The sequence below is a fragment of the Crassostrea angulata genome, chromosome 9, assembly GCF_025612915.1.
Source record: "Crassostrea angulata isolate pt1a10 chromosome 9, ASM2561291v2, whole genome shotgun sequence".
Classification (NCBI taxonomy): Eukaryota; Metazoa; Mollusca; class Bivalvia; order Ostreida; family Ostreidae; genus Magallana; species Magallana angulata.
Window position 1 is genome coordinate 33,226,663 of NC_069119.1, and position 25,233 is coordinate 33,251,895.

Below are 25,233 nucleotides of genomic sequence, written 5' to 3' on the forward strand. Positions count from 1 at the left end.
CAAGATGATAAGTCACGTGTTCAGCTCGGAGATGAATATAGCTGCAGAAACAGTTGACAACCTTCAGATCTATAAACTGTTCAGAATGGGGGAGTATGACAGGCAAAGAAAATTCCCAAGACCCATCTGTGTTCAGTTTGCGAATAGAGCACATAAAGAAATCGTTATGAGACATATCAAAGTTCTCAAGGACAAAAAGTCCCCAATCAGAGTTTCTCAACATCAGCCCGAGGAACTTAGAGAAAGGAGAAAACATTTATATGAAGTCCAAAAACAATACGCACAGCGTAATATTGAAACCACGCTAAAAGGTACCAAACTCATCTTTACTAAGAGTAGATCAGTATACAAAGACAAAATTGGATCCCGTCCAACGGCTGAAGAGATCATCAACGGAGAAGAGGTCAATAATGCGATCACTCCGGGTAAGACAACAGAGGACAATGGGAACCGGTTTGCGGCCCACGCGGTACCAGTAGACTCCTATAAACAGGTGAGACGGTCTCTTGTTGAAGTTATGCGTTCAGACAGTATCGCCAGTGCTAGTCATAATATCTTTGCGTTCTGGTTCACGGGTAACGACGGAACAACGCACGACGGATCCGATGATGACGGGGAACACGGGGCCGGGAGACTGTTGCTGAAAGCGCTCATCGACAATGACGTAAAGAATACACTAGTGGTCGTTTCGCGATGGTACGGCAACAAAATCGGACCTAGACGCTTCAAACATATTAATGAAGTCGGGTTAAGTGCCGCAAGAAACATGTCGGGTTCTACCTGAACCCCAGCCAATTTGAGACGGACAACATAGTCAAAGTTTAAAACAAATATATGTGTTGTTCTTGTTATTCAAACTATCGGATCACTGTGTTTATTTAAATTTTACATACATGTACAGGCCTTAGTCGCTGTAGCATCCAATTATAATATACTAATATTTCCACAATATGCGCGATTACTGTTAATTAATATTTTTACTGAAAAGCTGTACTGTAAGATAGTATAGATAGTACATCTATATTTCACAAGCCTAAACTCACCGATTTATTGTTATTGTAAATATTTTACACGTTTTTCATTTCATTTAGACTGTAAATATAGTTTGTTTAACTTTTGCTATATAACTTACCTAGGACGAGTTTTTCCGGAATTGTCCTGACTGTTCATAATTATTTGGATTTTTGTTCATAGTTATCATATCCGGTTTGTTTTTTTTTACTTTACAAACATGTGAACCAGTAATTGTAAGTGTTGTTTATTTTCTTATTCTATAGTTAACGCAACGCAAGGGGGAGTGCATGTGTATAATTGTATTTCATGAACATTAATATATCTCACATAGTTTTGGTATGATTTTTATAATATGCTGTCATATTAACAAGCTCAAATCATCAGAAAATCAAGGTACCTTTTTTTTTTAAACACGTAGTATGCGCAGCATAGGATTAAAGGTTTTTAAAAAAACAGATAATAAGTTATACATATAAAACTCCTCACGACCGATTCTAATTATTTATACTATTGTAAGATTTTTTTTTTTTTAAGTTGACAAAAAAAGGTTGTTTTTGGTCAACTTCATGCAGTCAACTATTTTTTTAGTGTTGGTAAAATTAGCAAGCGTGATGTGCTTTCGCAATTCCAAACCTTTACATTTTAACTGTTTTTTCTCCCTTTTATTTGCCCCCTTTCTATTCTTTTCGGGAACCGTAAACCTTATAAAGCATTTATATAGACATGGATGATAAAGTGCATCAAAGCTATCTAAGCATATTGACATTAAATTGCCAAGGCTTAGGTGATATCAATAAAAGGAGGGACATTTTTAAAGTCTTAAAATCAAAAAATTATAATATATACTTTCTTCAAGACACTCACTTTGTTGAAAAGGAAGAAAGCTTGATAAAGGGATTATGGGGTTATAAAGCCTACTTTAACTCATATAAATCAAATTCTAGAGGAGTAGCTATACTAATCAATAATAACTGTGATATAACAATACTCAATGAACATAAAGATAGTGATGGTAATTTTCTTTTATTAGATGTTACCATAGAAAGTCTTCCATTTTTATTAATAAATATATATGGACCAAATTCGGACTCACCAGGCTTTTACATAAATGTCCTTAATAAGATTCAAGATATTTACTCTAACCAGCATATAGTTATTGGTGGTGATTTTAATTTAGTTTTTGATAAGGACTTAGACTCCATGAACTATAAGAACTTAAATAATACCAAAGCAAGACTCGAAGTCTTAAAAATTATGGAAACACTTACTCTGAAAGATGTATATCGCGAGCATAATCCAACTCTAAAAAAATTCACTTGGAGGAAAAAAAAACCAATTAAACAGGCTAGACTTGATTTCTTTCTTATATCAGAATCTTTACTTAACTTATCTCTCCATGTAAAATATGAAAACAGTTACCGCTCTGACCACTGCCCAGTTGTCTTGTATGTAAGAACAAATGAATTTCTTAAAGGAAAGGGTTTTTGGAAATTTAACAACTCTCTTCTTAAAGACAAAGAATATGTATATCTAATCAAAGAAAAAATAAAAAATGTAAAACAGCAGTACGCCTGCCCAGTTTACAATTTAGAAAATATTGAAACAATAGATGATAATATACAATTTATTATAAGTGACCAATCATTCCTAGACACATTACTAATGGAAATTAGAGGAAAATCAATATCCTATTCAACTTATAAGAAAAAGAAAACAACAGAACGAGAAAAACAATTAGAGCAAAAGATTTTACTTCTTGAACAGAATTTTACAGTAGAAACAAAAGATGAATTATCAAATAAACAAACAGAATTAGAACTTATTAGAAAAAACAGATTGCAAGGTCAATGTATTAGATCAAAAGTAAAGTGGATAGAGGAAGGTGAAAAGCCATCAAAATATTTCATTAGCCTTGAATCGAGAAATTTTTCGAGCAAAATTATACCAAAAGTTGAAAAAGAAGATGGCTCCACTGTTTTTAATCAATTTGAAATACTAAATGAATTAAGAATGTTCTACGATAACCTTTATCAAAAGAGGGAAACTATAGACTCTGAAAACATTTACGAAAAATTAAAGTTGTATAAAGTTAAATAAAGAGCCATAAACAATACTTACGAGTTAGGACACTTTACAGAATCAAATAAACTAGGTGTAATAACATGTTTACCAAAGGCAGGAAAACCAAAACAGTTCTTAAAAAACTGGCGCCCAATTAGTCTTCTTAATGTATTATATAAAATTGCTTCAGGTTGCATTGCTAATAGAATAAAAACTGTATTATATAAATTAATTAATGAAGACCAAACTGGGTTTTTAAAAGGTAGATTTATTGGAGAAAATATTAGAATGATATATGATATAATGCAATATACTGAACAAAATCAGATCCCTGGCCTTCTAATGTTAATCGATTTTGAAAAAGCTTTTGATACTATCTCTTGGAAATTTATATACCAAACACTGGATTTCTTTAATTTTGGGATTTCAATCAAAAACTGGATCCAAACTTTTTATAGTGATATTAAATCTTGTGTTATACAAAATGGAATTGCCTCTGATTATTTTTTTCCTTAGAGAGGATGTAGACAGGGTGACCCAATTTCCCCATATCTTTTTCTGCTATGTGCTGAGGTTCTAGGGATTTTGATTCGAAATAATAAAGAAATTCGTGGAATTGAAATTGATGGTGTAGAATACAAACTTTCGCAATATGCTGACGACACTTCAATAATATTTGATGGATCACCTCAGTCCATGGATGGTATTTTAAGAGAACTTGATTATTTTGCATGCATATCTGGTCTAAAAATTAATTTCTCCAAAACTAAAATGGTATGGATCGGAAGTAAAAAATTTTCAAAAGAAGTTTTTCACCACTCGCGATGGAAGCTTGACTGGAACAATCCCACTTTCGATCTACTCGGTGTTAAATTTTCTGTTAATTTGAATGAAATGGTAGAATTAAATTACCAATCAAAATTTTTGGAAGTAACCCGTTTGATAAAACAATGGAAATTAAGAAATCTTACAACAGTTGGAAGATTGACTGTGATTAAAACTCTGATAATACCAAAACTTAACCTTTTAATCCTAACTATACCAAAACCTAGTGAAGAATACCTTCAACAGTTTGAGAAAGAAATTTACATTTTTTTATAGGGAGGCAAGGTCCATAAGGTAAAGAAAAACATTATAATTCAAGATTACAGATATGGGGGATTAAAAATGATAGACTATATGGAATTTGTTTGTGCATTGAAATCTACATGGATAAGAAGACTTATCCACTCTAATACAAAGTGGGTAAAACTTTTTGAATCAGAATTAGGATTAAAAATAGAAACCCTATGGGAAAAAGGTTCAGACTTTATTACCAATATTAGCAATAAGATAAGTAACAAGTTTTGGAAAGAAGTTTTATTAGATTGGGTAAAAATTGTTATGTCCTATAGCCAAAATGACATAAAAGTACTTAATGAACATATATGGTTTAATCCTAATATTAAAATTAATAACTCATCAATTTTTATTAAGAATTATTTCAACTGTGGTTATAAATTTATTAAAGATTTGATGACAGAAGAAGGCAATTTTGTAAGCCTTGAAACTCTTGAAAACTCAAATGTTAAGACCAATTTTCTAGAATATAGGAGTTTGAAAGGAGCAGTTTTTGAAAGATTAAAAGCCTTAAATAATAATAAGGTAGAATATGGACAATTTATTCCAAATTCTCTCAGTATTTTTTACAAACAAAGCAAAGGATGTAAGGATATGTATTATGTACTCATCGATAACAAAAAAGAATCAATTCGTTCAGTAAAGAAGTGGACAGAAAGTGGATTTGCTTTTACAGAAATAGAATGGAATAATATTTTTGAACTCCCATTTAAAACCTCGAAAGAATCCAAATTTCAATGGTTGCAATTCCAGATTTTACATAAAATTTTGCCAACAAATGAGTACCTTTTCAAACTCAATATAATTGATTCACCAGCCTGCTCTTTCTGTAATCAAGACATAGAAACTATAGAACATTTATTTGTGGACTGTTTTCATGTCAAAGAAATATGGCTCTACTTTGAAGAATGGTTAAGAAGGAAGTTTAATTTTTTAATGACATTTGATAAAAAAAACTATACTTTTTGGTAAATTCAAAAACAGAAATATGTATAGACTTCAAAACATATTGTTTATAATAGCTGCAAGGAAATTGTAAGCAAATATTGACCAAAAAAAAATTTAAGTCTACTTTTATGTATCCTCTTGCATATATATGATTTTTTGATAGATAGTGTTCCCCTCTCTTTCTCCACCCTCTTTCACCCCCCCCCCCACCTCATAACTAAAAATACTCCAACTTTCATGGGTGATAAAAGCAAGTTTTCAAGATTGTTTGTGCATATATATGCCTGTCTGTCGGTGTATACACCTGTCTGTACGTGTGCTTTTTTATGTGACTGTGTTTATATTATACTTATATCCTCAAATGAAGTGAATATGTGATGTGTATGCACTGTAAACTAAACATATAAGAAGATGCAAATAACTTGTACATGAAAGTTTGAATAAAAAAAAAAAAAAAAAAAAAAAAAAAAATAAAATTTGTATTTACTGGTTCCTGGTAAATTCAAAGTTCACAACATGATATAATGATTAAGTTTTCAAAATTTTCTTACTTTGTTACAAATAATTGACTGAGAAAATTCAAGTGGTTGATTGACATGATCGAGCAATAGCCTTGTACTCGAGTACGTGTTGACATCCCTAATCTTCAGACATTTTAAAATGTTTTTTGTCGGTATGAAAGTAGGTAGCATTGGAGGAAAATGCCTAACACGCATTGTTGTTAGACACTGACATTTCATTAAATATGATACAGTTTACATATTAAATCGATTCTTATGCTTAAGACATATGTAAAAAATAAAATTGGCCTTGAAATTATGCTTTGCAACCTACGTTTTGATTAGCTAGTATAGGTATGTTAATTTTTATTTTAATTGGGACAAACCTAATTTTTCCTTTAAATTATGCAAACATACACTCTGCTAGCTGTAAGTAGATAGTTATATAGGTAGTTTGTCTATTTAACCTATTTAATCGGTAATTGCATGAATGGGAAGAGTATTAAAATGAGGATAAAATTATACAATACATTATCACTAATACTTGTTGTTAAATTTCGAGTTTGATATTACTGATTAAAAATGATATTAGAAAATATGCATATTATGCTATTTCATGTGTGTTTTATTCAACGAGTTAAAATTGTATTTATTTTTGAGAGGCTTGCCGAGCGAATATAAACATCATTTCAACAAGTTAAGAAAGATAAACACAACTAGAGCAAGGCTCGTTGCAAAGCAATGAGTGTGTCTTCCGTTAATGTCGAAATTTAAGCTAAAGTTCCTGTAAGAAGCAGAGTTCTGAAACCAATAAACATAAGTAACTAAGACAAACAGAAAAAAATCGAATTATTCTTGGTACAACTTAAAAAAAAACCCGAGTGATTCTTAGTACAAAATAACAAAAACCTTATCAATTTCAAGAACGACTTATCAATTACATATCCGAATGTGTAATAGTACGATTTAACAATTATCGAATAATCTTAAGTACGAATTTATCTCTGAACAAAATAATAGTTTCTTAATCAAGAATGTGGAATCAAAGTTTCCGGAAAAATCAATTTTTAAACCCCTATATCCCCATAATGCATTGTCCGATTTTAAAATATATTTCAGTTTTAAATTATGATTAATAAGCTCTTATTTTTTGCTTTATGATTAATAACAAGTTATCGCTTAAAAATTAGTTATTATAAAAAAAGACTTTGTAGCCCTTCCGGCCTCTAATTTGAGGGGTCGTGTCCCTTTTTCTTGATATCAAATTAAAGTTCTCGAAAATATAAACATTTTTTGTTCAACAAGTATTCAAGAATTGTTAACCGTTTTAAAGATATCCAAACAAATGTGTACCGGGGCCACCAACAAAAAACTTTTAGGTCCCACATTGTTAAAAACATTATTCTGAGGAACTTTTCTTCTACAATGCTTTTCAAAATATTTCTCCCTTTCCAGATATTAATGATTAGAGTTTTGGACCCCTTGAAACCCCTAATTGCGTAATATATGACTAAGGTATGGTACCATATAGATAAACAACTGTACAATGCACATTTTTGCTCCTATAACAAATAACATTTTTGTTTTTCAGTAAAGAGTTATTATAAAAAGATTTTAGAGCCCTCTTGGCCCCTTATTTGAGGGGCCAGCAGTCATTTCTTGATCAAATAAAAGGTCTTGTAAATATAAACACCTTTGGTCAACAAATGTTCAGAAATTGTTGACCGTTCTAAAGATATCTAAACAAATGTCTTTTAGGGGCCAACCCTTTAACTCTTCACTGGGGCCACCAACAACAATTATTTAGGTAGCATGTTGTTAAAAACATTATTTTGAGCATTGTTTGTTCTATAATGTTTATCAAAATATTTATCCTTTTCTAGATATTGAACACCAAAGTTTTGGATTTTTGGCCCCTTGAAACCCCTAATTACGTAAATATGACTTTGGTAGGGTACTGTATAGATAAACAGCTATATAATGAACTTTCTTGCTTCTATGATTGATAACAAGTTATTCTTCAGTGAAAAGTTATTGCAAAAAGATTTTAGACCCATCTTGGCTCGTAATATGAGGGGGCAGCCCCTTTTTCTTGATAACAAAAAAAGCCCGTAGAAATTGAAACAACTTTTGCATTACATGTCTTAACAACATATTTATACATCAAAAGATATTAAAGAAAATGTGCGAAAATTTCGTGAACAAAGTTGGTGCTAATTTTCAGGTTCTGGCTAGCTTCACGGCCTTGTGCAATTTTCATAATTAGAAGCATGAAGGGACATCTACAGATATTCAACTTCAATCCCTAAAAATTTCAAGCTTTTATCTTGATTAGTTACGGAGGACAAAACCACCCTTCAAAATTTACAAAATCGTCAGTATCTGAAACTGAAAGTGACGTCATCATTTAAAATTTTAATGATCTGTAGCAACTATGATGCTCTATTAGTCCTAAAAATTTTGTGTAAATCGGTCGAATAGTTTTTGAAAGATTAAGCTCCAAAAAAGTCAGAAAAAAATGTAACTAGAGCAAAGCTCGTTGCAAAGCAACGGGTGAGTCTTCCGTAAATGTCGAGAGAAAAGCTAGAGTACCTGTAAGAAGCAGAGTTCTTAAGCCAATAACAAGAGAAACTATAACAATAAGAAATAAATTGAATAATAAATCCGAATATGTTCAAGTACGACTTAACATTTTTTTTGGTACGAGTTAATTTTACGTTTAACTTTACGCTCTATTTTAAACCAAGAACGCGGAATCAAACTTTCTGAAAAATAAAAAAAACAACATAAAAATAAAGAAAAAGAAACCGTAGAATAACAAGAGGGACTTCCGTTGGAAACGGAAGACCCTACTAATAAAGAAAAAACAAGAGGGTCTTCTGTTGGAAACGGAAGACCCTAATCATAGATGCTTTATTTATCTCATACGATTCGACTTATCAAAAGCTTTTGGAACAGTCCCTAACAAATGAAACGAACTAGACTTTGTTTCAACCTTATCGATAATGCAAATCTGTATTACGTGGTTATCATGACCTTGCCCAATAAAATAAAGTACAACTGTTTTGACTTGAAGTATCACCCAAATAAACTTAAATTTGAAATACTCTTTTATTCTCTAAATAAATATTTCTCATAGGGTAATTACTTGAAATGAAAATATGAAAGACTTAGATACTAGTAGTGAAATTGTTGACAAACACAAAGTTGCGGAAGCTATATAGTTTGAATTGGCTCGAAAGCGAAACAGTTACCGTAAACCTGGTTTTAATGATGAGTTGAAAATGTAAAAATGTTCACGAAAAGAGAGTTGACGTGTATTAATTTTGACAATATTTCAATTCTGACTGTATAGTATATTGAATATAGAGACAAGATTTATCGCTACATCACACTGTGATCCTGATAAATACGACCTTTCAAATGTCGATTAAAATTGGAGTGGACACAAAATACACTTAAAACTAACAAAGAATCATACATTAAAGTAATCATATTCTAATATTCTATGCTTATAACTTTGAAAAAATTAATATTGAAAACGGACATCGAATATCAATCAGCTTTTGTAAAAGATCATGAGAGTCGATAATAGACTGAGTAAAATCATCAATTCTCTCACAAAATATTTAATTATTAAAAAAATGTTTCTAACTAATGTATAATACTATTTTTGTTGGTATTGCTATGCTTTACATCTACATCATTGGACCTATTAGATAAAATACTGAAATAGAAAATTAATTAGAACATATTTTTAATGTAACTTAAAATATTTGTCACTGTAAATATTACCGGTTAACATCTGATAACCATGCAGGCTTTCATGTTTATCAATGAATATTATCTTAACTATGTTGTTCATTGTGACCTTTAAATGATGCTTTGAAACCTACAATTTGATTGGCTCGTTGAAGTGTCTTATTTGTTACATAAGGTAGGGTATCCCACAGGTTTCTCTTTAAATTTTGCAAAATATACATATCTGAAGCTATAAGTGAAAAGTGCAGAGGTAGTTCGTCTTTTAAGTAAGTAATTTCATAAGCATTTTTTTATAAAAAGGTTAAGTCTTTAAATGTGGATATAATTAGATATTATATTGTAGTTATTTATTGTGGTTTTATTTTCGAAATGTGCTTTTTTAAATATGTGAGCAAATTGAAAATGGTGTCTATATTCCCGAGGCTTGTCAAGCAAAAGTTTTAGTATGATTAAAAATAAATGTAGAATCACACAACCAATGGTGTTTTATTAAACTCACACGGTTTCATTTGAGACAATCCATAAATTGACATGGACTAGTTTTTCTACACCTTTATTGATAACGGAACGGTGTATTATGCAGATATTGTTAACTTGCCCATACAACAAACTTCAATGTGGAATGTTTCTTGTCAGATAAACTTTGATATGCTTTTTTATTCTTGAAAGATATTATTTACGTCTTTTCGGAAATGAAATAGCTGTTCCAATGTTAAGTATTACTACAAAAATACAAAAGGTACTGTGGTTTCATTAATATTCAAGGTTATAAAGTGGATGAAGTGAAAATCACAGTTTCAAGGATACGTAAATTCGTGGCCAATGACCCTACCAATACAAATTAATAGTAGAAAGTTTATGGATAAACTTAACAACGAAATTCACGAAAATTAGCATTCATCAAATATTGATGAAACCACATGTACAGTACCATGTATGTTTGATTTCTAAATATTTGTTTCTTAAAGCTGCTTGGTCCAATTTTATATCAAATTTTATGCACGCTTTTAAACGATGGTTATACTTAGTATATGTATAATAATAGACATTGCAGTAGTTTTTTCTAGTCAATTCAGCCAAATTTCAATGAAGAAAAATACGTACAAAATTTGCTAACAAACAAACGACATAAAAGGGTACCGCATTATTTTGCCTCATGTTAAATTTCACCCCTGACGACGAGACGGGTATTGTTATATTACGACTTTGACATCGCATTAATTGAAGGTCGAAATAATCAGACAAATTAAAAATAAACATGTGTACGTTTTGTTCGCTAATATTTCTGAAGTTTTCTTTTCTTGACAATCGATTTTTAACATGTGGGTTGAATAACCAAAATCATTTGGGGGACGAAACCAAACGGTTTCCTTTTCTAAGAATTCCTGTGATGCACTTTGGTTTGTTTTTTCGTTTGCTTAGAAAGAAATTATTTTTATTTACTTTGAATATTTCTAACTTTGAAAGGAGACTGATTCTGTTCGTGTAAATAGGAGAAAGTCCATAACTTTCTAAAATTTTTATACTGTAATAACAAAAAAATCGGACCAAGCAGCTTTGAAGCTTAAATCTTTTAAATGCAAATAATGAAATGACTCGAGAGAGAAACAGTTGCTACAGTTTAGCACAGTGCTGTACCTATGTCCTCCAGGAAAATTCGGGTAGAAAGACGATAAACAATTGGAGGCCATCGTTGTAATTTAAAAAAAGAACGATTCATCTAATGTTGATAAAAGTGTGTTAAAAGAAATTCCAACGAGTCAAATACAGTAATTTGTTAAATCATGCACACTTTTAAAATATATCAGAATTTATAAACGGTTATATAATCCTACTTATAATGAGACAAAGTTACAACATTAATAGTATACAAGATTCAACATTTTTCTCAGCAAATAGTTGTAGAGAGAACACCAATTATCCTCTCTCATATATTTTTAAATTTATAAAATAAGTATGCAACTGCGGTTTGCTGTTTTAAATGTTTAAAAAAAGGCATTGTTCTGGTCATGTGTGCGTAATTTGCATACAAAATTTAAAAATGTAGAGTCTAATATTTATTGCTTTACACCAATTAATAACAGTTTTGGGAAGAAACAAGCCAGTTAAAAAATTGTTTACATTTTTATCCTCATATGTACAGGATGGTCGCACACCATCCTTGACAAAAAAAAAAAGGACATCAACTTTAACAAAGTCATTGACAAATGTGTCTCTAAATTGTTAAGGTATACGTTTTAATTACTCATTATGACTTTTTTTTAAATTCCACTGGTGAGAATGAAAAACCATCTATTGTGTGTTATCGACTTTTATTGTAGTGTTATTTTTCACTTTTAAAAAAGAAGGTCAATGACCTACTTTTTGAGTTAATGCTCATTGAATATTTTCGGAAAATTAAAGGAAAATCCCTAAAAATGTTACACTATGATTGCGATTTTCTTAATTGTGAAAATAAATAAATCAAACTTGTTTAACACTTTTAAAAATAAAATACAGTTTATGGATGGCAGTGATAGTAATTACATACAAAACATTAAATTTTCGTTCGCAATTTTTATAGATATTCTAGTCTGAATTTCCTCTTTCACTCTTCAAATGCCTACCCATTTTTCCAATTTTACAAAAAAAAACTACTTATATTGATCTTATTCTGTTGGAATATAATTTATATGAGGTCAATGATGAAATTTTTGAGATATGATGTTTTTTGGTTTGTTTTTTAAATATTCTTCAATTTTTTAAAAATTCGTGCCATACGATTATTTTAATGAATTAGAGAAGTAAAACTAATAGAAAATATGCAAAATTGTATAGACTAAAATAGAGATCTTCACTTTTAATATTAGAGTACTGCCAAAAATGTTTTAGCGGAAAACAAAATCTGCAAAATTTAGTCCGATTTTTTTCTGTTTGTCTAAAAGTCTATTTTTGTTTGAGCCTTATTCCATAATATAGTAGAAATATCGAATGTTATGTCAATAATAATTCATTTCACAAATACTTTTAATTTGTGTTTAGAACAAATTTGAACTTATGGCATTGAACTTTATAAATCCTAATTTGAGAACTCAAACCTTAAGTAAACAACATCCTTAAAATGTAAATGCACTTTGATTGGATTTCAATTCAAACATCAATTTCTAAGTTCATCTTTAAATTCATTATGACAGTGATAAAGTGTATAATTTGTTAAATTAATGTTCATGTGGTTGCATCAAATATGTAGGTCATCTTTTAACTATGCTTTAATAAAAGAGAAATACTTAAAACTGCAACTCATTTTGATGTACACAAGTATTCAAATATTTCATATAAATTGTTAATCAAATGGATTTAAATTAGGGATTTCTAAGATTTATTTGGGTTTTTTTTCTAAAAACATTGAACGAAGAACAATCTAACAATCTAGGATCCAGACTTTCATAATGAATTGAAAGATATCTGCAATGTAGTTGCTATATTTGTATAAAATAATGATATTCTGAGGACTTATACTCAGTTAAAGATTGTTCTCGTAATGGAGCAGAATGGAATTAAAGGAACTTAGACACGATTTGGTTTAAAATCTTTAAATTTTATTTTTCCATTTTCACTGTTTATAATGATAGATATAGAAGTTAATAATGCTATGTTAAAATTTGAAAGTCAAATATCAAGTTATAAGCAAGATACAGAGTTCATAATTCTTTGTTTTGTAAACAAAGCTCGATTATTGTCATTGTTTACATATGTGTCATATTGGTGTAAGTTTCAATAAAACATAACTTTCTTTTGTTGATAAAGGTATTTATGAAGATATTGAAATAGTTTAAATTGTTTTTTACAAGTCATTTTCTCTCAGAAATGGTATTCTCTACATTATATTTTTTGTAAAAAACCATAAGCTTCGTTAACATTACAATGATTACTCACCTCTGTATCGCGCTTGTAACTTGATTTTAACATTCAATATTTTGGTCAATCATTTGAAATGCGTCAGTAAACCATTTTATATATAAAAAATAAAAATAACATTTTTGATCTCGAATCGTGTCTAAGTCCCTTTAAATTCAATGAGACCCAAACGTGTGTTATCGTAGTTCCTTGTTATTTGTTTTTTTTAAATTTTGATACCTAAGGTGTAACATCCCTCTGCTACTAATTTTGTCATATACGAGGGTTGTCCCAAAATAATGTAGACAGGACACATAATTTATAATCTGTTCACTGCAATTTCATTAGACTTCTATTTTTTCTTCAATGACCCTTTGGTAAACAATGCTGAAAATTTCAAGTCTGTACTTTATTTTTTTCTCGAGAAAATGAATAATTAGTAACAACAAGTTTTGTCAGGCGGCGCAATGTGCGACGTCGAAAATTTCCAGTTTTACGTTGTTGCTAAACCCTCCACATCCTTTACGATAACATTTACGTTTTATTTCTGAAAATGTCTTAGAAAAAATATTATCTTTGAACATATACCCTGAGTGCACATTCAACATAAATTTCTAGTTTTTGTTTTTTTTAATATTTTTTAAGTACAAACGATCTGTCGGCTCCAAACTTGCCCTGTATTACTTGTTGTCTAACGTCCGTCTTGCCGAAATGTGTCGTTCAACATTTTGACGTCCATTGATATCGTTCGGAGTTTCTTTTTCCCACTTAATGTAATCATACTTGTTCAAATATTTTCAATGTTGATTAACTACCTAATCACAAAACGCATTTCTCATCGATTTTGTTAATTTCATTTCATTTACTTCCAAAGCCGCTTAGGATTTATTTCATGGTCTTTACAAAATTTTATCAGTTACTGCTGCGCCCCTTAAACGTTGACATCGTCATTTTATTACAAGTTAACTTTTCAACTTGTCACAAAACGCGCTATAAAATATTTAAAAGTTTTGTTATAGTCAAAACATTTTCTTTGTAATTAATAGAATTATTATCAAATATCAATGTATGTTTTATATGAATTTTTTCATTCAAAAAGTACTTTTCCTCGCAATTTTCATTTCATTATGTTGATTTTAACTTTTTGTTTTTGACATTGCGCCACATTTCGAATTTCTGATCTAACATGCTTTCATTTCACTAATTTAATCTCAAACAATATTTGATTTTAAAACATTATTTGAAATCTAATGTCTTAAACCCTTTGTGGCACAAATTTCATCTTCTTTTGTCTTCGATTAATTGAATAACGCCACTTGTTTACGCTATTTTGGGACAACCCTCGTATTTTTTAAAAAATCGCATATTGATTATCATCAAAGTCAATATCAATCGATTCATATGAAACAAAGTTTAAGCGATGAAGCGCTGCTAGATTTTTCAAAAATTCATAATATGTTAAATCATGATATGAAGAAAACTAGACATAATGATTATAAATAGCAAAATTTTACCATCGCAGCATAAAATTAAAATCTAAAATGCATATGAAAATGATATATAGTAATATACATTTTCAATTCATATTACAAAACATATTGAAGCGCTGCATTTTAGTTCAGAATAGCACTTTGTTGTATAGGTTTGAAACAAAAATTGCTTGAATCAGCAAGAGTTATCTTTCTTTATCATAGACTATTGAAGGTGTTACATACATGTTTTACATACAGTGCATGATAAATTACCACAGTTTCTAACTTTTCAGACAAGGTTTTCTGTTTTTAAATTTGGATAAGATAATAGTACAATATGGATATATATTAAAAAAATCCTAAAAATGTAAACCAGAGCATTTTGTTATGTAACAAAAAAGGGAATCTTCAAGTAATTGGTGTGATATCAATTTATGGATATATTGTCTTGAATCAAATGAGATATTAGGTGTTGTTTTTTCAATTTGTTTTCCCGTATCTGCTCCCTCAGAATAGTAAAGCCTTATTCATTTTAAAACATTTGAAATGTTATAAGTATTAAACGATTATAACTAAGTCTAAAATTTGTAATTGTCTTGGTCCCATTTTTCTCAATTATAATTCATTCAGCTCTGTGAACGAGCTATAGATAAAGAAATAAAACTATTCCATCAAAATATTTTCTGGCCTAAAACATCAAACATGTACTGTACATGTACTAAACAAGTACATAAAATTTAGTTATATTTAAAAGAAGAATTAATCCATCGGGAGGGGGGAGGGAGAGGTGGAGGACTAGTCATGTAGATATTGCCTCATAATTACTTTATCATTATGATACATTTCATGTCATTTTTTTTGTGTAAAAATTGTCTTTACTTTTTTGCCCTGGGGTTCAGTTCTTTCCATTCAAATTTTCTTTGTCTATATTTGAATTTAAATAAGTGTATCGCCTTCCAACATAAATTGGGACCCAGCACCACCTCCCTTGTTCTTACATGCCTCAAAAAGTAATAATATGCAAATATCTTTCATCTATTCCCATTAGTAGTACATACATGTATACATGTAAATGAGTAAAGTTAATCTTGACATTTGAAATAGTGCATGAAACTTATATGTAATACACATGTGAGACATAAAGATGCATGCATCATCCTTAATATTAGCAAATGCTTTTAATTGGTCACATGTGTTAAACACATGAAAAGAAAAGGTAAAACATATGCAAAACAAGTGTTTGAATACGTACATGTATGTAAAACATACAGGGCGTTTCATTTTAACGTTGCACATTCGTGAAAACACGTGTGTTAAACACATAGTAAGCTGCACATGTTTGTATTGTACATACATGAGCAATTGCATAACTTTAGGCTTAACATAGTATTTAATTGAATACATATTTTAATGATCTATTAGTCCATGTTTAGAAGATAAAGCATTCAACCATATAATAAATAGAAAAAAATGTGCTATGATTTACCATATTTTATTTGAAAATAATTTATTGCTTTCATGTTTGAAGAGGGGATAAGGCACAAATTGTTTAATTTTACATAATTAGTGATTACACAAAGTGATATTTAATATTAAACACAAAAGTATCAAAGGGTAATAAATACATGTAAAAATTATATTACGTAATGTTTAAAATAACGACAGTAGATAAAGAGACAATAAATGAAAATAACGACGTGTATGTAGCTTAAATGAGATTAATATTTAAACTGAAATTTACATTGATATGAAATTTTTTAGCCTGCATTTTCTCTTATTTTTCTCAATTTTGAAGGTATTGTGATATTTTCTCTATGCTTCCTGCAAATATTTCTGATTGTTATTCAAAATGAAGATAAATTGACAGAAAAGTTTATATAATTACCATTTAGAATGAGAGATAATCCAGTTTTTGTGATTTCTTAACACAAATCTATTTATAGAAAGCTCCTAAAAGGCCAAAAAAGGTAATTGTATTGAAAAATCATAATTCAAAAAACACGTTTCAAAACCCAAGTACTTTTTGTTAGCTCAAACTAGTTGAAAAATCCAGAATTAATGTAATTGCTTTAAGAAAAAATGAAAATTAAGCTCAGAAGTCTACATTAATTCTGAATTGCAAATCATCCGACATTTTTCTACGCCAATATTCTGCAAAAAAAGTTCTTGTTAGATTCTAAAATGTGATGAATATCTAAATGCCAAGTTGAAGAGTTGTAGAAAATAAAGAAAAATATGATCACCGTAATGTGTAACAAAAAGCTATGTTTTAGGTAAAATGCTTTACATAAAACCGATTAAAGGGGAATGGTCACGATTTGGGTCAAAAATTATTTCCCCTATATTAATGTTTACAATGCTTCACTAAGGCATTTTTAATAGTCATTTTAAATTGGAGTTTAAGTTCGTTGAGTTATAAGCGAGTTACAAAGCTTACAATTTTTTGCTATGTAAACAAAGCTTTTGTTTACGTTTTGAATGTTGAAGTAAAAATTCCAGTTGTTGACCTAAAATGTATGTGTTAAACGTTAGGAACTGTTTATTCATGCTTAAAATGAATAATATGATAGACAAATCAACTTGAAAAAGATTTTTTACTGGTATACTGAACCTATGTAAACAAAACCAGGGCACGAGCCTTGTTTACATGACAAGAAATTGTGAGCCCTAGCTGTGTCTTGCTCATAACTCTACATGTACGACTGACTCTCAAATTTCACTTTATCACTAGAAATGCATTCATAAAGCATTATAAATAATAAAAGCAGAAAAATAGAATTTGACCAAAATCGTGACCATGCCCCTTTATTCAGTTTTATGTTATATAGGTACCATTTATAGAGCATGTTTTTTTTCTAATTTCAGGGATGACTAACAATGATATAAGCACTTTTAAAGGCACGTATACATGTATATTTTAAAGTCGACCAAAAGATAAAAAAATAAAAAAATAAACAAGTGACCAGAAAAGCATTTAATGAAAATTACCAATCAAGATAGCAAGTTTTTTGAATAAAACAATCTTTATAGCAGGGTACTAGAAAATCGAGTTATATCTGCGATAAACGGTTGTAAAGTAGGTTGAAGAAAAATAACCAATAATTTCATTTATATTCTAGCGCGATTCATTAATGGAAATGAAAGTACACGATCCACATGGGTGAAGTTGTCAAAGACAGAGGCGCAGCAGAATGGACCATTGAAAGGAGTGAAGTTCTCAGATCACAGTAGCGCCATTAAAAGGAACTCGACGATCGAACCTGGGTGATGCACAATGTCACACTATACATAGAGAATAATACATACCATTTCCAAATTACACCCTGCATCAGCCCGAGACAGACATGTCAGCCAGAGGACCGAAGGCCCTAGGGTTGATATTGGTCGAGGACTGATACAGTGTGTACTATGAGATATTGTATGCATTATATTTTTTACAAATTTATAGTAATTAAACAAATCTAAGATATGTTCTACATGTACGCTTAAGTTCAATGAAGACGTAATATAACCTTTAAATTACTTCATACTTTGGGAAGTATAGATCATTGGCTTTAATTTCTTTCTAATTTTAAAGTGGAAAAAATCAGAGGAGTTCAGAGAGGGATGAGATACGGATCCGTATTAGCCCCACAGATCAATATAAGCCCTGCAGAATCCCTTTCAACCTTTGAGGTTGATACGGGTATTTCAAAGTATGCTGTATCAAATATGCAAAAACCCTGTATTTATTACAAAGTATATAATACTAAAGATACTGTGTATGCCGTATCATGTTATACATGAGGTAACATTTTTTTAAGCTAGACCTATGATTTTATCGGTGTATGATTCTATGTCCGCCGTTTGATGTCATGCATGGAATATTGTGCTTTGCACGATGTATAAGGTTATACACGGGATAAGATGCTATAAATAGCTTATTTTTTATGCAAGACGTATAAATGTATGCATGGCTTAGGTACTATATAAAGTGTCAGTTGTTACACTTATGCATAAAATATATGTAATATAAGCTGTAGGATTCTACCTTTGTACCGCGTATGATGCTATGCACGGCATATGATTTTATGCACAACATTTTGTTGGACATGAATAGTTATCATGTTTATACTATGCCATCTATCTCCATATCTTTTTAATTTTTTTTAGGATCTTATACATTTTCTTGTGTACATTGCATGATACTCATAATACATATGCTATAGTCAAGCCAGATATACATGTATATGCAGCGCATTTGGTAATTTTTAATGAGAAGGCACATAACTTTGAAAGAAGAGCAATTGAAATCGATAGGAGGAAAAAATCAAACATACTGCATTCACACATTATTATTTTTCACTCGGAAAAATTCACATGAACAAAAACAGATTTCTTAAGAAAATGTATCATGGGAAATGTTGACATTATTTCTCTATTACTTAGAATACTCAGATTACCTCTAACAATATTTTAACGTTATCATCCGGGTCTGTTCCAATGCGAAATCCTCGTTGACTCCTTCCTTTTTAGCCTTACATCGAAACCCATTAAGCTAGAAAAGGCGTTTCAGGAGAAATCTTTTGAGTAATAAAGCAAAATGTGAATCGAGGAAATCTTGAGACAGAATATAGTTTTCTTACATGTATAGTCATGTAGGTGACAAACATGTGGCACGTAATGTCTGATATTGTTTGATGGTAACCTTACAACAAAACTTTATGAAAAATGCGTTGACTTTTTTCTGTTGTAAACTTTCCTTACTTATGTAGCAATATACCTTCATCACCTGCATATGGTGTTTTGTCTCTAAGTTTATTCGATACGCAAGGGCTTGCTCTTCGTATGAACAGTTTCTAAGGCGAGGTAAGATACTGATAAACAAGTTGAAAAAACAACACGATCAACGGTTTCGTTGAAAGTCATCTTTTCGTAAGTTCTATAGTCGATACAACGACCTTGTCAGCAAATACAATCTTCCACTAGGTCGCATGCTGACTGAAGTTTTTCATACTAATTGTTGGACCATAATTAATCACCTAATTGTCTACGAACTTTTAATTCGTTTTCCCGATTACGACCAAGAGCTCACGTTGGGTGTGACCGGTCAGCACAAGATGCTCACTCCTCCGAGACACTTGATCCAACCTCTATATTTTTAGAGATGCTTGTTGCTCTGCTATCAATTTGTTTTTCGTTTTATGGATTTTTAAGATTGTTGACGGTTTTTAATTGTCATTTTTAATCTTTATAAGCATGCTTTTAGAGAAAAAACCATTTACTAGTTTGTTCAGTTTACTTTGAAAGTGTTACGTTATTAATTTTAATAATGTATGATATAAATTATTCCTCAGATATAGATTATGAAATATGTTAGAAAACTTAACTTTTGTTTTATTTGAAATAATACGTCTAGGTATGTGAGAGTGAATCTGCCTTTGAATGGAAGGTTGTACAGCTACACTGTAAGTTTCGATGGAGATCGTCGTGAAATAGACCCGAACAACACTTTTATCGTGGTAAGCGAAAATGCATTACAAAGTCCCATGACAGTCCCTGTAGTGATCCATGTAAGCCCCATATATTAAATTCACAATAGCCCGTACATTTGATTCACAATAGCTCGTGCAGTTACGTGCATAAACACCTGGGACTGGCTCCCTAACCAGTTTAAATGATGTATATATCTGCTCATAGGGGGTGGTTATTCGATGCACTGGAAGTAGAAGTCTAACGACAATAAAGCTCTGAGCATTGGCTTAGCGCTTTAAACATGGAGAAATAAAGTTATTGCAAATTTTGTTTATAGACCTTACAAATTAGAGTATATTAACAAAATGTCCGTAAACAATAATGACTCATTCGTTAGTTTTATCTTATCTTAGTTTATCATAAGGCACGTTGACATTTAATTTCCACCATTATACAACGATTTCTTTTGACTTTTTCATTAAGCTTTCTTTTGTTTCTTTTGAAGAAAAATCTTATAACCTTCTTTAAAACATGTCGCTTACTCAAGTATTTTTTCTATTTTGTAATGCATAGTGTGTCGCTTATCCAAAAATTATTGATAGTAAATATCTCTCTATTTTGTAATGTATAGCATTTATATATGTGAGCTGCTTTGTTTTACATGTGTTGCATAAATTGCTATTTATCATGAATATTATTTTTTTCCATTTTAGCCCAATAATGACTCAATTGTCGTCAAAATTGAGAGAATGATGGGGTTTAAACAGCCTGCTTAATTAGGACTGACGAGTCTGTACACAGAATCTGGGAAAGAAAACTATTATAAACATCAAATCAAAATTATACAGATTATTTGTTTACTCCAAGTCTCTTAAATGCAAAATCAAATAAAAATTATGACTTTTTTGTTTAATATTTATCTTTTATGTTCAATTTGAGGCCAAAAATTGAGTTACATAAATGGTTTGTTAGACACGTAAACAGTTACATGAACATTAAATCCCTTCAAAGTATTTACCACGGTTTGACATACATAATTTCAAACACTTAATCCATTTCTGAAATGCGTCAAGGTTCGTTAGTTTATGTAGACCCCCAAGGCACTGACTGATGGCTGGGTCAAGGGCTTATCGGGATTTATAACGACGACCAGATAACTTTTTAAATTTTGGAAAAAGGAAAGTCCCATGGAACTAGGTGTTGAGGGCATGGTAGGTGTGGCAAGACGGTAACCTTCTTCGACTTCAAAACTGCTTCACATCCTCGGATGTATGAGATGGAGCATTGTCATAAAGTATGTAGAACATTTTATGCATAAATCCTGAAACATGGCCATATTGATCACACGTCTTAGCCATTTTAATTTAACTTCTCGGTTTTACAACCTATAACACTTTCGACCTTCGGCATGCACCGGAATGTGTACGGCTATACCATCACATGATAAGAATATGCAATAAAGAGCTTTTTAATTGCTTATAATTCTTTTGGCAACTACATGCTTTCTGTGTTTAGTTGGCCATATTTAATTTCCCTTTTTTCTTATTGCTTTGATTTAGTTTGGAATTAATTTTAGCAGTTGCATTGAGGCTAATACTAGTGTCCGTTTTTGGTCATCTATCAATAAATATGGTATCCATCTGGTAAAAATCTTTCTGACTTTTAAAATATGCTTCAAAATGAAATGCACTCGCAATAGCGATTTGCCAACAGTTTTGATAACATCACAAATCGTGTATCTGACATCAGTTTCAACTATTTCTCTTACTTTTGAGTTATTTGCATCGCATGTTACTGTCACAGGTCGGTCATATTTTGCTGCATCTTTGACGGACCCAATTCAGAAAAATCTTCATTACCCAATTCCAAATTTTGTACGAACTTTTACACCCCTGAGAGTGTTATTATCATCTGAATCTAGATTACGTGGTTTCTTTGACTCTATCAGGTTCGCAGTAAAAATCGCAAGAAAATTTGCTTCGTGGTTATAGTCATTTCCATAGAATTGAGTCTTGGGACTTGTAGTCGAATATTACATGTCATTTACACTGTTATTGATTTTAATTAAATTAAATTTACATTTTTCAATGCCTTTGTCTTCGAATATTATGAGGTGATCAAATGCAGTCAGTCATGATCAAATCTATTCTAAACCGTTTGAACTTCGGGCTTTATTGGATTGAACACCCCGACCATATCACCTCATATTACTCAAAGAATGATTCCTTATTCCTTAATTCAACATTATCTATTTTTAATTGGTTAAAAATAACTTCAGGAAATAATTGTGACAATAGAAAATGTTTTTTTCTTCTTCTGCAACATCATGCTTAGAAGCGACCCCCCCCCCCTTCCTAACCGCGCGTAGCGCATTTTATTTGATTTTCATTTATTACGGGTGGCATCTTATATTTTGACAATTTTGCACCCGGATTTGAAATAGTATGCGATATCTTGAACCAGGGTTAAATATTTCGCTGCAAAATATTGAACCCCAACGCCCTTAAAAAATATTAAACCCGTGGTTCAAAATATTATGGCTATTGAATTCGAACCTCCCGCTGATTTTCAGTGCTATCAGAGAGGGGGTTCGAAATATGGCCGCAAAATATTGACCCCACCACCCGTAATTTTCAATTCCCATTGTTTAAGGGGTTTAAAATATTTAAGCTTATATTGGAATGAAAAGCAATATAACATATTTTTGAATGAAATTTCAATTTAGCGTTTGATTTTTCGTAGATGCCTAGATTAACTTAGTATATATTTAAAGAAACTCGTCTTCGTAAATTTTAAAGCAAAACACAGAGCGATAGAATATTTTTTGCGAGGAAAACAGCAACGCAAAAACAGTTTTACACATGTAATCATTTTTTACGTTACTTGATAAAAAAAAATAAACAAATTTCAAAATTATAGTTGAGAGAAAATACTTCTGTAAATAACTTTATGAATATTGATGACACACTGTTCAAAGTCAAACCAAGGTCAAATTAAATCATCGGTACCGTGTCCCAGCATTCCAAATCAATAAGATGGTGTAATAACACTTTCTAATTTCTTAAGCCTTGATGAAAAAAAATATACTTTAAACGTAAAATGTTTTTACACAAAGAGCATTACAATCAAAATAGACAATACTTAGAAACTTAAAACAACTTACCTTTGGAAATATAAATGTGTCCATACCTTTGTTTTTCCTTTAAGTCAGTTTAATGGTGATGGTCCACCAAACATATCTCCGGTGTTTTTCATTATGAACTTTATTGTCAATATTGTGATAGTGACGTGAAAAATCGTTTAAAGAGTGATATTTCCCATTGAAAAAGAATCACCTCTTTGAATACATGTATTAACATTAGCTCTCTTTTCTCAAATTAGCAATGTATAAACACAGAAGGCTACACGAAGCATATAGAGTAATTGACCGATTTTAAAAGACAAATACTCAAACACTGAAATAATGTTGAACATCACATTTCACATCAAGTATTTATCAAGATGCTTCTTAAAGAAAAAATCAATAAACACATTGTTACAAAGACATTGATACAAAATTATTAATTGTTTTACCTGATCATTTTTGTTTCTTTGATATAATATTCAGCTTCGTGCTTCTATTTACGATATGCTTCTTTCCAGTAAACAGATTATGTATGTATCATTCTTAAAACCAATCGTAACATTACGTGAAAATTTAAATTAATCCCATGTATTGATAAAATAAGCATTGTAGCAGATTCACGTAACACTGTTCATATTTTGATATTAATATACGTGTTTATCATGATATTTAAGTAATATGCAACTGATCTTGAGATTGCAGAATTTCTTTTTTGCGTATATCGAATAAGTTTACCCACCTGCATTGCACATTTCCCCTTGATAACCAGCATCACAACCAGTCAAACATATCCCGTTGATATTGGAACATTGATTTACGTCACTACAGTGTCCACATGTTTCATTACAGCCATCACCAAACGTACCTTTGCCACACTCTATTGATTAAAATGATTCAAAACGGATATTTGTGAGGTTTTGCAATTTTTTTAGTGATACTTCAATAAATAACCTATTTCTTTTTTTCAATTTTTAATTACTAAGATTCTTTGCTTATAACTATTCATGTATGTTTTGTATGTCAGACTGAAAATTACCAAATTGTTTAAAAAACTGTTTTTCAAACAAAGCAGATATATTTGACTGTTTCACAACAAAGATTTTTCCTCAACGAATATTAGTAGATAAACGGACTAGCTTGACATGCAATCTCACCTGTTTTACACAAGTATCCCCGATAACCAACACTGCATCCGGTTAAACATGTTCCATTGATATTGGAACACTTGTTTACATCACGACGGTGTCCACATGTTTCATTGCAGCCATCACCATACATTCCTTTGCCAAACTCTATAGATAAGAATGATTCAAATCAGACATTTGTAGGATTGTTAGGATAAATTTTTAAACGAAATCAAAAAGCAATAAACTGATTATCAATAATCTGTTGTTGTAAACTGTTTTACATTTAAGAAAAACATATAATTTTAACATTTAAAATGTTATTGTTTACTCTTCAAACATAAAACCAGGGAAACGATTTCTTGTTTTAAGACATTAATTGAACTCACTGGTGATGCAAAATTCTCCCTGATAACCAGCATCGCATCCAGTTAAGCATGTTCCGTTGATCGGAGAACATCGGTCTACATTACAGTGTCCACATGTTTCATTGCATTCATGACCATACATACCTTTGTCACAGTCTAAAAATTAAACGAAAATGTTTAATACCTTTGACGCAAAACAAAAAATATGTGAAATAAATTGAGGCAAGTGTCAAAAGAAAAGAACGTCCGCAATCCAATTGCGAATGCTCATTTAGAACAATTAGGTTTCATTTGACCGAATTTCATTTTTGTTATATTAAATCAGTTAACCCACCTTCATTGCACAATTCCCCTTGATAACCAACCACTGCATCCAGTTAAACATGTTCCATTGATATTGGAACACTAGTC

The 25,233-nt window shown here is 30.7% G+C and overlaps 2 protein-coding genes across 3 annotated transcripts in view; one reads left to right on the top strand and one right to left on the bottom strand.

Annotated features, from left to right (window-relative positions):
* The window catches only part of LOC128162294 (multiple epidermal growth factor-like domains protein 10), a 76,571-nt gene extending 51,601 nt beyond the window's left edge, over positions 1-24,970 (bottom strand). Inside the window, exons 1-3 of the mRNA XM_052825449.1 lie at positions 24,844-24,970; positions 24,485-24,622; positions 24,070-24,207 (exon numbers count right to left, since the gene is read on the bottom strand). Coding sequence (XP_052681409.1) covers positions 24,070-24,207; positions 24,485-24,622; positions 24,844-24,964 — 397 coding nt within the window. The 5' untranslated portion in view covers positions 24,965-24,970. The remainder of the gene's footprint in view (positions 1-24,069; positions 24,208-24,484; positions 24,623-24,843) is intronic.
* LOC128162436 (uncharacterized) lies at positions 824-21,119 on the top strand. Of its 2 annotated transcripts, none has more exons than XM_052825650.1 (5): positions 824-1,247; positions 17,618-17,650; positions 17,872-18,016; positions 20,151-20,253; positions 20,920-21,119. In XM_052825650.1, the coding sequence occupies exons 2-5, from the start codon at positions 17,620-17,622 to the stop codon at positions 20,980-20,982; spliced, it is 342 nt and encodes a 113-aa protein (XP_052681610.1). In that variant the 5' UTR covers positions 824-1,247; positions 17,618-17,619; the 3' UTR covers positions 20,983-21,119. The 2 variants fall into 2 exon arrangements, with proteins under 2 accessions (XP_052681610.1, XP_052681611.1); XM_052825651.1 differs by lacking the exon at positions 824-1,247 and adding an exon at positions 9,577-9,670.
* Positions 24,971-25,233: the final 263 nt, after the last annotated feature.

Bases quoted from the DNA above. Each gene is read 5' to 3' on its own strand.
- LOC128162436 (XM_052825650.1), top strand. From the start codon at position 17,620: ATGACTAACAATGATATAAGCACTTTTAAAG. The intron at 17,651-17,871 runs GCACGTATACAT...TTTATATTCTAG, and splicing joins TGATATAAGCACTTTTAAAG to CGCGATTCATTAATGGAAAT. The intron at 18,017-20,150 runs GTGATGCACAAT...TAATACGTCTAG, and splicing joins AACTCGACGATCGAACCTGG to GTATGTGAGAGTGAATCTGC.